This window comes from Malania oleifera, chromosome 2, assembly GCF_029873635.1.
Source record: "Malania oleifera isolate guangnan ecotype guangnan chromosome 2, ASM2987363v1, whole genome shotgun sequence".
Taxonomy (NCBI): domain Eukaryota; kingdom Viridiplantae; phylum Streptophyta; class Magnoliopsida; order Santalales; family Ximeniaceae; genus Malania; species Malania oleifera.
Window position 1 is genome coordinate 47,440,186 of NC_080418.1, and position 14,411 is coordinate 47,454,596.

Consider the following 14,411-nt stretch of genomic DNA (forward strand, 5'->3'; position numbering starts at 1 on the left):
CCTTTTGAACATGGTCTCTCAAAAAATGATGTCTTATGTCTATATGCTTAGTTCTTGAGTGTCAAATTGGATTCTTAGATATATTTATGGCACTTGTATTATCACACTTTATCAGAATTGTTTTATATTCTAAATTAAAATCCTTTAATTGTTGTTTCATATATAGGATTTGTGCACAACAACTTCCTGCGGCTATGTATTCAGCTTTAGCGGTAGATAAAGCTATAGAATTTTGCTTCTTTGAAAACCATGATACCAATGATTGTCCTAGAAAATGACATGTGCCACTTGTACTTTTTCTATCAATCTTACATCCAGCATAATCAGCATCAGAATAACTAATCATGTCAAAATCCGTGTCCTTTGGATACCATAATCCTAGATCAAGTGATCCTACTAAGTACCTAAGAATTCTTTTTACAGCTGTTAAGTGTGATTGCTTGGGATTTGATTGAAATCTAGCACACATACATACACTAAACATAATATCCGGTCTACTAGCAGTTAAATATAGTAGGCTACCAATAATTCCTCTATAGTTAGTAATGTCTACTTGCTTTCCTTTTTCATCTCTATCAAGACTTGTAGTTGTATTCATAGGAGTTCCTATTGGTTTACTTTGTTCCATATCAAACTTTTTAAGAAAATCTTTGATGTACTTAGTTTGAGTTATAAAAGTTCCATTTTTAGCTTGTTTTATTTGTAGTCCTAAAAAATAATTTAACTCTCCCATCATACTCATCTCAAATTCTTTTTGCATACATAAAGCAAAGTCTTGACATAAATCTTCATTTGTTGCTCCAAATATAATATCATCTACATATATTTGGACTATTAGCATATCATTGTTTTTGGATTTTATAAATAAGGTACTATCAACTTTTCCTCTTATAAATTCATTTTAAAGTAAAAATTTACTTAACCTTTCATACCAAGCTCGTGGAGCTTGTTTTAAACCATAGAGAGCTTTTGTCAATTTGAATACATAGTTTGGATTTTTAGAACTTTCAAAACCGGGGGGTTGTTTGACATACACTTCTTCATTTATATATCCATTTAAAAAAGCACTTTTTACATCCATTTGATATAGCTTAAAATCCTTATGAGCTGCATAAGCTAAAAACATCCTAATAGCTTCCATCCTAGCTACTAGTGCAAATGTTTCATCATAATCAATTCCTTCTTCTTGATTGTACCCTTGAGCCACAAGCCTAGCTTTATTTCTTATAACAATTCCATTTTCATCCTTCTTGTTTCTGAACACCCATTTAGTTCCTATAATTGATTTATCTTTAGGTTTTGGTATAAGTTCCCATACTTGACTTCTTTCAAACTGATTTAATCCCTCTTGCATTGCTATAATCCAAGAATCATCATTTAAAGCATCTTCAATATTTTTAGGTTCATTTTGGGACAAAAATGCATAATGATTACAAATATTCTTTAGTGAGGCTCTCGTAGTTATCCCTTTTGATGTTTCACCAAGTATTTGTTCTTTTGGATGATTTTTGTTATATTTCCATTCTTTAGGAAAGTTTAGATTTTCTACAAAGTTTTCATTTGAGACTACATTATTCTTTTCTTCCTTTATATCAATATCTTTTTCTTTTTGAAGAATAACTTCTTTTTCATCATTCATGTCTTTAATGTCTAAACTAGTTGTTTCATCAAAAGTTATATGAATTGATTCCATGATCGTAGAAGTTCTTTTGTTGAAAATCCTATAAGCTTTACTACTTGTTGAATAACCTAAGAAGATTCCTTCATCTGATTTTGCATCAAATTTTCCTAGATCATCTTTAGTATTTAATATAAAGCACTTACAACCGAAAACATGAAAGTAGCAAATATTAGGTTTTCTAACTTTCCAAAGTTCATAAGGCGTTTTATCTATTTTTGATCTTATTGAAACCCTATTTACAATATAGCATGCTGTATTTACAGCTTCAGCCCAAAAGTATTTAGGCAAATTATTTTCATTTAGCATTGTTCTCGCCATTTCTTGTAGAGTTTTGTTTTTCCGTTCAACAACTCCATTTTGTTGTGGAGTTCTAGGTGCAGAAAAATTATGAGTTATTCCATATTCATTACAAAATCTTTCAATTTCCTTATTTTTAAACTCTCTTCCTTGGTCACTTCTAAAACTTGTTGCATTGTAACCTTTCTCATTTTGTAATTTCTTACATAAGTTTATTAAATGGTTACATGCTTCATCTTTGTTTGCTAAAAATATTACCCAAGTGTATCTTGAATAATCATCTACTATAACAAAAGCATATTGCGTGCCACCTTTGCTTAAGGTTCTAGTTGGACCAAATAAATCTAGATGCAAGAGTTCTAGAGGTCTTTTAGTGGATATGTATTTTTTCTTTTTTAAAACTAGTTTTTACTTGTTTTCCCTTTTGACATGCATCACACAACTTGTCTTTTATGAATTTAGTATTTGGTAGTCCTTTTACAAGATTTTTCTTAGATAATTTTGATAGTAAATCCATGCTAGCATGACCTAGTTTCCTATGCCATAACCAACCTACTTCATTCATAGCTGTTAAACAAGTTATGTTTTGATTTGTTATTTTCTCAAGATTTATACAATATACATTATTTATTCTATAAGCCATAAACAGGATTTCTTTGTTTTTGGGATTTTGAATAATACATTTTTCCTTCATGAAAATTACTTCAAAACCTTTATCACTTAATTGACTAATACTTAAAAGGTTATGTTTTAGTCCTTCCACTAATAACACATTATCTATAGTAAGTGAAGATTTTTACTAATTTTTCCAATACTAATAATTTTACCTTTGGCATTGTCGCCGAAGGTTACGTATCCCCCATCCTTTTGTTTAAGAGTAGAAAACTTGGTCTTGTCACCGGTCATATGCCTTGAGCAACCGCTGTCCAAGTACCATTTGTCCGTTGATATTGTTGTCCTAAGGCAAACCTACAATGAGGGACACTATATGTTAGTTTTTGGTACCCAAATTCTTTTGACTTTCTTTATTTTGTTATTAGTTCCATTATTTGCTTTCCATTCTCCTTGGATTTTAACATATTTTCTTTTTAATGGACAATTAAACATCACATGTCCTTTAGTTTTACACATATAACAAGTGATGTGTTCATGTTTGTTATTTGATGAGGTACTAGCATAAAACTTGGCTTCCTTAACAAAATATCCCATATATAGCTTTTTATTCTTTTTGTTTGTCTTACCATTGTAGCCTATTCCTTCTTTGTTTCCATGAAGTCTTTGTTGTCCAATCATCTTTTCAAAGTTTTCTTTTTCTTTGGTAAAATCATAGATTATCTTTTCTTTATCCTCAATTTCCTTTTTGAGTTCATTTATTTTTAAATCTTTCTTATTTTCTTTATGAGTTTTATCCAACTCTTGTTTTACTACATTTAATTCTTCTTCCAGCTGCTTATTATAAGTATGTCTTTCTTCTTCAATAACTTTAAATGATTCAAGTTGTTTTGCTAGCTCTTGATTTTTATCTTTCAAAATCATGTTTCGTTTAGACACTTTTATAAATCTTTTATGGAGTGAGAATAACTCAGCTTGTAATTCCTTATAAGAGGGCAAGCTGTCACATGACTCATCACAAGACTCATTTTGAGATTCAGATGAAGAGTAATAAGAATTTACCTCTTCATTGTTTGCCATGAAGCATATATTTTCCATCTCCTGTTCACTTGATTCGATTTCAGTTTTGCTGGAGCTCGAGTCATCCCAAGTAGCTTTCATTGCTTCCTTCTTTTTATTCTTGTCTTTCTTGAATGATGGACAGTCAGGTTTGATATGCCCTGGTTTTTTGCAATGATAACAAATTGGTAAATCATTCTTACCTTTACTTTCTTTCCTATTTGTCTCTCCTTTTTTAGTTTTCTTTTTATTAAACTTTTTAGGAAACCTTTTATTTCTTCTAAAAAATTTTCCTAGTTTCTTAATAATAAAAGCCAGCTCATCTTGATCTAAGTCACTTATTTCACTTTCTTCTTCACTAGTGCTATGGCTAGATGCTTTTATAGCAATAGATTTTTTATGCTTAGATTTAGGATTTCTTTCCTTCAATGTCATTTCATACATGAAGTGACCCTATAAGTTCATCTAGTGAAGTAGTCTTTAAATTTCTCCCTTCTGTGATAGCTGTGGCCTTTGGTTCCCAAATGGAAGGTAGGCCTCTTAAAATTTTTCTGATCATTTCATAAGTAGTATAGGTTTTTCCTAAGGCACTTAAGGAGTTTATTATGTGAGTAAACCTAGTATACATGCTTGATATGGTTTCATCAGAATTCATTTTAAAGGCTTCGTATTCACTTGTTAACATGTCTATCCTGTTATATCTAACATCAACAGTACCTTCATAAGTTACTTCTAGTTTATCCCAAATTTCTTTAGCTGTTTTGCAGGCCATGACTCGGTTAAACTCATTAGCATCCAATGCACAATATAATACATTTATAGCACTTGCATTTATTTGTAGCATTTTATAGTCTAGGTCAGTCATATCTTTCTTTTCTTTTGGAATATGTTTTCCATCAACTATTTTAGTAGGGATAAGATTTCCATCTAAGACTACTTCCCAAGCTTTCCAATCCATGTGTTGAAGATATATTTCCATTCTCTTTTTCCAGAAAGTATAATTGTGTCCACAAAAGATTGGTGGACGGGTTGATGATTGGCCTTCACCAAAGGGTGCTACTCCAATATTTGCCATTTAGATCTTTTTATAGTTTCTTGTTAGAAATCTCTATAACCCGCTTTGATACCAATTGAAATTAGGAATAGCTTCCAAGAGGGGGGAGGGGGGTGAATTGGAATCTTTTTAATTTTAATACTTTTTAATCTTGTTCTTTAGATACTAGATAGAGCACAACAAATAATATATAGACACACCTTAGAATACTTGTAATTTAACCAAACAAGATAATCAATAAAGTTTAAACAATTTAATTACTTAATCAAGGATAATATATATTTTGTTGATTTCCATGTGAATATGTATCACCTGCTTTGAATTAACTTTCGGTATGTACCTTTCTTGATTAAGATTTTCGCAGATTAACTAACGTACTCCCTTTTGGGTTTCTGCAAACGGTTAATCAAAAACGTACTTTCTAAAATACTAAGAATCTTTATTTCTTTCTCTTTAAAACTTATTACCTGCACTTTGAAATCATACAACACAAAAAATAACGTATATAAAATAGAGAGAAAGACACAAGATTTTTATGAGGTTCGGCTTCAACGCAGCCTACGTCCTCGCCCTTGGGAAAATACCAAAGGTTTTCACTATTGTAGTTCCATTACCGGGTGGAACAAAACCTATTTACAATCACTCCTTTGGTCAAGGCTAGAGCCCGCCTATTCCAAACAATATATCCTTGTTTGGTCAACGTTCCAACAACCTGAAAACGTTCAAAATCTACAAAAGAAATATCAAAACCTGATGTACAAGAGAAGCTCACTCAAAGAGCAGATTAGTACAGTAAGAACTATGTACTCCAAGAGATAAAATATCAACAATGAAATAAACTTTTGAAGCTTTTCAAAGAATTCACCAAAATCCTTTTCTCCAGATGAGAAATCAGTAATTCTTCAGGATTTGATGAACAAAATATCAGAACAACAATATATTCAGCTTTGCAAGAGATTGAGTAAGAGATATTAGAACAAGAGAGCTTTAAGAGAGTTTTCAATACTTGGATAAATTTCTTAATTCACAAGAACCATATATTTATAGGCTTTCAAGTGGGTTCGCTTGTTGTAAAAGTTTCCTTAACAAGTTTCCCAAGTTATTTAGAAAATTTGAGTTTCAAATGACTATATTTTAAAAATAAGAATTTTAAAAATTTTGTCCGTTGAACAATGCTCAGTTGACTAAAGTATCGTGGTCAGTCAACTGAAGTTCCTTAAACCCTTAAAAATTTGAACTAGATACAGGGTCAGTCAACTGAAGTCAGAGTTCAAATGACTGAAATCGCAGGTTCAGTTGACTAAGGTCACAGGTTCAGTCGACTGAAGTGTCTTATACTTTCAAAAATTAAAACAGGATACAGGGTCAGTCATCTGAAGTCAAAGTTCAGATTACTGAAATCACAGGTTCCGTTGACTAAGGTCACATGTTCAGTCGAATGAAGTTACTGCTGCAACTCTCTGCCTGTTCTAAAAATTCTTCAGTCAACTGAACTTATTCTTCGGTTGACTGAAGTAATTCTTCAGATGTCTGAACTCAATGTTCAGTCAATTGAAGTATTTACTTTAGTCATCTGAACTGAAAAGTTCAGTCAACTGAAGTCTCTACTTCAGTCTTCTTTACTTTCTTTAAAAAAAAACTCTTTTGTTCTCTCATGAAATAAATATTTGATTAAATAAGTCTTTAAACATTAATAATCTCCTAGAAAAAGCTTCAAAATATATTTCAAAGATATTTTACCTTTTGAAATACTTACATATATGTTTCCTAGGCCTTCAAGCTTACGTCCTCTCATCTCTTGAGATATTTTAAACAATTTTCTTGAGCTTCAACAATATCAGACCCTTCATGAATCTTTGAGAAGATATCTTCATACTTGACTTACACTTATTCTTCTCATAAATCATACTTGATCTAAATTTCAGCTTTACTTTGAATCACACTTGATTCATATTTCCTGAAACATCAAAACTCAACTTTTTTTAAGTTAAATCATCCTTTGTTTTTTATCACCAAGATCAATTAAAAGACCTTACTAGGCCAACACTGCTATTATGGGCTCCCTTGGTAAATGAACGGCTAGGTGGACCATCACATTAAAGAATTCTAGTGGAAATATTTTCTCTAGCTTGCATGGTATGATTAAAATATCCTCATTTAACTATTCAAGTACGTTTGCGCTCAATTTCTTGAAGCACAACTCTCAAAAAAAGATGCTGAACTCAATCAACATCAAGCGAACATCTTCAGTCAAGTGTCAATGAAGGAGAGGAAGTAGAACCCATTGCAGAAGGACATGACAATCATGACTTTTCATTCCTAACATCTTCCCTTCCTTTGTGCTTATGCATCAAGATATGTTGGATGCATATCCATGAGGGAACTTCATTGATTTTAACCATTCAAATAATTTATTTTTTTCAGCCTTTGAAAATATGTTACATGCTGATGGCATGAGAAGCTTGTCTCCATCACAAATCAGATGCAACTCAGGTCGTATTCTCATATCTTCTATATCTCGACGAGCATTTGCGATGTCCTTTATCTTCCCATTTATATCCAATAATGTACAAATGACATGCTTACAAATGTTCTTCTCAATGGGCATAACATCCAGGTTTTGGCGTAGTGGAAGATCTTTCTAGTATGGCAACTCAAAGAAGATACTTCTCTTTGTCCAATTTAACTCATTCGCAGCACGTTTACTTTTTCTACTGCTCGGTGCTTTCCCAAATTTCAAATTTCTTATCAACTTGAGCTTGTTTAATATCTCTTCCCCACTTAGTCGGTTTGGCTACAACCTTCGTTTAGGTTTTCCCTTAAAGCTTCTAGCCCCACGAGTCCACCAAGGATATCCAAGTCGTAGAAAATGATGATGGCACATAAAGCATAACTTGTGCCATGCTTCAAGGATAAAGACCCAACATCCTTATTACACACCGAGCATGCTAAGTAACCTTTTATGCACCAGATTAATAGATTTTGGTAAGCGTGGAAATCATTAATTGTCCACAACAATGTTGCATGCATCCAAAATGTTGTCCCAGTTTCAACATTTGCATCATCATAACTAGCCACATGTTATACGAGTTGTTTATGTTACTAAAAGGATTGAAACCATCTGAAGCAAGGCCACGTTTGATGTTGCGAGGATCACTAGCAAACTACGGATGCTTTTTATAAAATTCAACCCAAGCTTTCAAGCTCGTTGGATGACTAAGGGTGTTTTCCTCTTGAAGATGTTTCTCTTTATGTCATCTCATATCTGTAGTAGTCTTTCTACATATGTAAAATCTTTGGAGCCTCGGTATTAATGGACAATATTGCAAAAACCTTTTGGGGGATCTTTTTACCCTTTCTTTGATTACTTTTATACCTCGGTTCACCACATTCTAGACACTCATTCACATTTTCAAAATCACCATAAAAAAGTGTTCAATCGTACCTCACATGTATATTGGAGTGTAACGAAGACCCAATTTATGCATGTATGTCTTCACCTCATAAAAAGACTTTCAAAGTGTTTCACCATCTAGTAGTGCTGCCCTAAGGAGGCTTAAATGCATGTTGAATGCCCTTCAAGATAACCCATACATTGTCCTTGCATGGAGCAACTTTATCAAGAACTCTAATTTTGAGAATTTTTTACAGTTTAGATATAGGGGCACCCATGCATCCCTCACAAGATTAGTAAATGGTTTACCGAGGTTATTTAACTGACTAGGATCACAAGGTATGGTACCTATTGAAGTAAATTCAGCACTAGCACGCGACACATTGACATCCTCCACGTCCACTATAATCCCCTTTGCAAGTTACCTAACATTTCAACTAACCCTTCCAAACATGTATCACCACCTACTATATTTTCCCCCTCATCTTCATCCTCTTCATCATCGCTCAGAAGTGTGTAATCTTCACCATGAAACACCCATGTTGCGTAGTCTTTGTCCATTCCATTGTCTAATAAATGTGTTTCAACCAAATCAATGTATCAAAATGTTATGTTTTGGAATTTCTTGCAAGGACGCCTTATTTTACTAGATTTGTCTACATGAGGATGCTTAAACTTTATGAAATCATGAACCCCTTTCATGTTTTTAGGTAGAGACATACCCCAAGCCTTCATCCAACTCTTATCCATGTTTATTAATTAGCCTATAACATGTTCAACTAAATTAATTTGATTATATTTTCATAATGTTTATGAGGCATGCATCATGAATCCTAAAGTCAACAACATTTTGTGTAAAGGGTACGGATCCTATCTGATTCAAGAATGTTACATTTACATAACAGTAAATCACTTAAATTCCTTTATCATAGTCACTCCAAATTTTGACAGCATCTCCCCATGGCTCCCCAAGTACACGAGATGGGGGAAGTGAATGTGTTGCTAGTTTTTCATCACTAACAAATTGTCACGACACCCCACTATGCACCTAGAGAACACAAGTAGAGAGGCTCTCAAAATCTGTAATGACAATGAACAAAGTGTGAATGATGGCAACAATGTAAATACAACATCCTAAACTATCCACATTGGACAACTGAAGAATGGTTAAAATACAAACATCACTAATCAAAAATGAAACAAATAATTAAAATATTTAATTGATTATTAATCAACATACTATGACTAATAATCAATTGATTATTAATTGATTTGTCTCATATGTACGATAAGGCATGAATGTATACTAACCAATCTTGAATGGGTCTAAACTTCAATGAACACATGCATATAATGAATGACTAAAGAGAACAATGAAATGATAGCAATTAATTAGGTGTTCTAATCTCATTTAAGATGAAATAGGTTAGTGGCAACTTTGTGGATATACATTTACCATTATCTCACCATCTACTCCCAATTCACTCTCAAATTAAGCATGCCCACTTGGTCAAGGCAATTTAGAGATTCACTCCCTCTCCCCCTTTCCCACACTTCAAATCTATAACGTTGTAGAGATCCCTATTTTTTGATCCTTCATTATTTGTATATAGCTAGGATACTAGCTGAGTACTTGGGTAAAGATAGGATGCTTGTATTTGTGTGCACATCCTATTCAAGGACAGAGAAGGAGACACTGTGTTAGGTTTGGGGGAATGGAAGGGAAAAATTGTTTCATAGAATTGAACATCTTGGGATAGAAAGATTTTCTCAATTTGAAGATCAAGTAATTTATATGCTTTAACTCCAAAATGATAGCCTAAAAAAGACACACCCTTTACCTCGGGGATCAAATTTCTTCCTCCCATGGGATAAGTGTTGGTAATGCGGTGGTGTATGGAAGAGGATTTCATAAGGGGTTTTTAAGCGGGAATGCAAACAGTTGATCGGCCTGTAGGCGTAGTTGACTAACCTATTGTGTGGCTATATTTTTGGCCATTTACTAAAGAATTTCTCTAGTGTTTCATAATGTTTTGAGACTAAACAATCTTTGGTGTGTGCTCAAGTTTGAATGTTGATACTTTAATATGACTTCATGATTTTCCACAAAACTGCAGGTTTTACTATAACATACTAGTCATATTAAATATTCATATTCAATTAATATCAATGAAATTTATAAATTAGTTGAACATTAGTCATTATACAACTACAATTAATTTAGACATAAGAAGTCCAATAAAATGTTGTATATAACATCTCAAATTTCAATTTTACTTAAAATTTCAAAAGTGTAAAAGCTATAATCCATATACTTCCCACAATAATCTTAGTTTTCAATGGAAAAAAGGATTTATTAAGATGACAATTTCTATTTGAGTTGCATATCTCAAACTTCAATTTCTTTGAAATTTTTCCATCAGTTAAACATTCAAAAAAATTATGTTGAAATTTTAACATTTCAATTGACTGTGATAACATATATTAAACATAACAATCACAATCACAATCACAATTGGACTATGATTGCAATTGTCAACAAATGCCAATATGCATGAATGATGGAGCAGCGGAGGCGGTGGTGGTGGAATGGAAAGATAGTGACGGTGACGGTTGGACTCCGAAACGAGCGGCGGGGCGGTGGGAGGAAGGAACAGTGGCAGCAGCGGCAGTGACAGTGGGACGACTGCACTATACATAAGGAGGAGGAGGGATGGGTAGAGAGGAGCAGGGAGGAGAAGGCAGAAGCAGGGCGCGTGTTGGAAGAGAAGGGAATTTAGGGAATGTGTGGGGAAAATATTGAGGGGTTAGTGTTTTAGTTTTTAGAGTATTAATGACGGTTTTTAGAACAATCACTAGTAGTAGACTATTAGTCACAGTTCTCATTAAGCATCACTAACAATTAAATAAATTGGTGGGAAATTAAGGCTAAGACTATTAGTGTCAGTTTACGAAAACCATTACTAATATAATTTAATATTTTCCCATAAACAAATGTAGTATTAGTGGTGGTTCTAAAAACCATCACTAATATAAGACTATTAGTGACGGTCATTCTCTTCACGCATTAAACTTAAGGACATGTTCTTCTAATTGTATTTTATCTTTGACTTACCCAAATTTTCATTTGTGGTGTCAAGGACACTTGCTAGGTTAGCCACAACATTATTTCTATCTTGTTTTGCTTCCTACACAATATCAATAACTGTTCTTATTTGTTCACTGCTACAAAATGGTCTTCTACTGGCCCTTCTAAATTGTAATGATCTTCACGAGCAACCCACCCATAGATATTTGAGCCAAGCTATTTCTTTCGTGCAACCCATTCCTTTTAACGATGATGAATAGCTTCAAAATATCCCTTAAAATCTATTGCATTTAAAAAAAAAAAAACAAGTCCAATCATTGCAGAACTTCACCATAGCTTCTCTGGTCTGTGCACAATCATTCATATCCAAAAGGTATGATTTCAAGAGGTTTAAATTCAGAGAATCTTTTCAACCAATATTCACTATCAATGACAGCTCTTCCATATTTTTTATCCACTATGTTAAGAACAATTCTAGTCCATGGCCAGACATATAGATCATTCTGCTATGAAGTTTGAGAGATGCATAGGTGCTAGTTCAATAGGGTGAGGTCTTTTGGTCGAACTCATCAGTTAGGTCAGTTTCCAAGTATTGTCCCTAGGCAAGGTCATTTTTTAATTATGCTTGCATTTGCTCATTGCACTTGATGGCCATTTTTCATTGCCCCATTAGAAGTCTTTGTGAATCAGTTTTTGCAAATAGTTTCTGGCCATTACATTTGAAGCACATTGCCCAAGTAATTAGAAAACTGTTACTAATAGTACTCTTGACCTTTTTTCTCGTCAAAAAATGCAATATTAGTGACGGTTTATGAGAACCGTCACTAATATTCTTGACCTTTTTCACCGTTAACAAATGCATTATTAGCGAGGGTTCTTAAAACCGTCATTACTATAAGACTATTAGTGACTGTTTATGAGAACCGTCACTAATATTCTTGATATTATTAGTGACGGTTTGGAACCATCACTAATAAATGACTATTAGCGACACTTTGGATTTGTCACTAATATTAAAAAAAAAAAAAAAACGTCGCTATTAATTTCATGCAATAGTTTGAGCTGGAAAAAGTGACGAAAGTTAAAACCGTCACTAATAATGTACTTTTAGTGATGAAATTGAAAGCGCCACTAATACTTTCATCAATAAAAACCAATTTTTTTGTAGTGAAAATGGTTTTAGGTTTTCAATTGTGCTTTATTTGGGTTTGATACAATGACTTAGGGTTTCAATTGTGTTTGATACAATGATTTGGAGTTTTAATTGTGTTTATATTGGTCTAATGTGAGAATTGAGTTGGATATGAAAGGTTGAATAAGGACATACTCGATGGAAAAGGAACTCTTTTATTTAGCTTTTGTTGAGATGGGATATAGAGAAAGTAATTGTAATGCTTCAAGTGAAAAGGATTCAACTCTTGGCCCAGACATTTTTGAATGTAGCGAGATTGTTTAATAGCAAAATAAGGAAAAATTAGACAATGAAAGTTATGTGTAGTAAAGGATGAGACATACAAGAGGAGGTTAGATTTCAAAGGCATGAAAGAGTATTACAATCACTTGGACAAAAAGATCATCGACAACATCTTTGTTTTCTTTGAAGTGGTTTACAAATTAGGGATTAGATTGAAACATATTCCAAATAGGCTAAGTTTTTTACTATACAAACGCTAGTAACTAATCATATTTTTTTCATTAAATATATTCCCACTACCTATGTTCATCTACCATTAGGGGCTTCTCATAAATTGAAAGATGCTTAGAGTCCAAATGTGTAGCATTAAAAGAAACAACTTGCATCTTGGAAAATTTCATTAACAAAATACTTGGGTAGTGAAGGACCTATTTATTAACCAAATATCATTTGTAGTAAATGTGGCTTCAAATTTAAAGCATGGTGTATATTTTTAATCTCCGTCTTTATGGTTGTAGTTTGACATTGAATCTTTATGACATATTATTTTTACTAGGAAACTTAAATGGTATAGCTAGTGAAATCCTCGAGTGCTTTACTTCGACTAAGAAATCAAAATTTTGATATTTATGGGCATTAAACTCACTTGGTCCTTTAGACCCTATACAAACATAAAGGGCACCCCAACAATTATTATTCATTTGTTGAAGATGATTTATTCCATGGACATTTTAGGATATTGGAAGCATAGTGTTTGTTAGCTTCTCATCTTTAGTAGGTGTTTAGAGTTTGAACTTTCTATATATCTCTATTTGGCTAACATCCATTGTTCACTTTTCATTCAATTGTAATCTATTGCAGGCATATACGGTGGAACTAGAAGTGGAGATGAACCGACTAAAGGAAGAGAACACAAGGCTGAAGCAAACTTTGGTAAAGCAAATATATATATGGAAAAAAAAATCTCATTTTAATACTTTCCTTAATTAATTTATATGTGACATTGAAACCTTATTTCCAATCTTAATTTGTAATAGGTTGAAGCTGAGCAAAAGCGACGACATGAGGTAATAAAAGTAATGCACTCAAATATGTACTTTCTCTTGATGCATACATGCGTGTATTTATTTATGAATATTCATTATTAATGTGATATAATATTTTCATTGACCTACGCAGCTGATTAAAAGGAAACAATCAACAAAGGCACAGAAAGTAACAGAAAAGTTGAGAACAATGAGGAGGAGCGTGAGCCTGGTTTGGTAAATTAGATATATTGATGTATGAACATATAATATATATTTAGCAATGTCAATATAAAGCTGACAAAACTTTATGATATAAATATAAACTGAAAAGTAAGGTGTACTCTCAAGAGGGGGTGAATTGGGATTTACGAATTTTTTTATAAATCTTTTTACTAAGTCTTTCCCAACTATTTTATATTCAGCAATCACACAAGTATAATTGATTTGCAATCACAAGTACACCTAAGAACCAATTTAAGATTAAATCTTTATGAATGAAAAATCGACTTGAATAGAAGTTCAGAGATTTTATTTTACAACGCTTTGCAACTTTATCAATATTCCTTTCAGCAATTTAATTCAAAATCCGAACCCAATTTATCTTTTGAATATGCCAATCCAATCAACAAGATAAGGTTGATTTCACAATATGAAACAAAATAAAAATTTCAGTAAGCTTCCAAAATTCAGACTTTGATATCAAATAAGTTTCTTGAACTTAAGTAACTAACTGATCAATAAGTTAATAAGTTTTTATGTTTATCAATCAACGTATTCCCTAAAA

At 32.7% G+C, this 14,411-nt stretch overlaps 1 protein-coding gene across 6 annotated transcripts in view; it reads left to right on the top strand.

Moving 5' to 3' along the window:
• Positions 1 to 14,037, top strand: part of LOC131147989 (ABSCISIC ACID-INSENSITIVE 5-like protein 7) — a 73,146-nt gene extending 59,109 nt beyond the window's left edge. For 2 of the 6 annotated variants that reach the window (XR_009134975.1, XM_058097702.1), the window contains exons 4-6: positions 13,461 to 13,532; positions 13,637 to 13,675; positions 13,779 to 13,974. Coding sequence is in view for 4 of the 6 variants with exons in the window: in XM_058097702.1 (XP_057953685.1) it covers positions 13,461 to 13,532; positions 13,637 to 13,641 (77 nt within the window). In the remaining 2 variants the exon portion in view is untranslated. Of the gene's footprint in view, positions 1 to 13,460; positions 13,533 to 13,636; positions 13,676 to 13,778 lie in introns of all 6 variants that reach the window. The other 4 variants (XR_009134976.1, XM_058097703.1, XM_058097700.1 and 1 more) reach the window with 3 other exon arrangements.
• Positions 14,038 to 14,411: the final 374 nt, after the last annotated feature.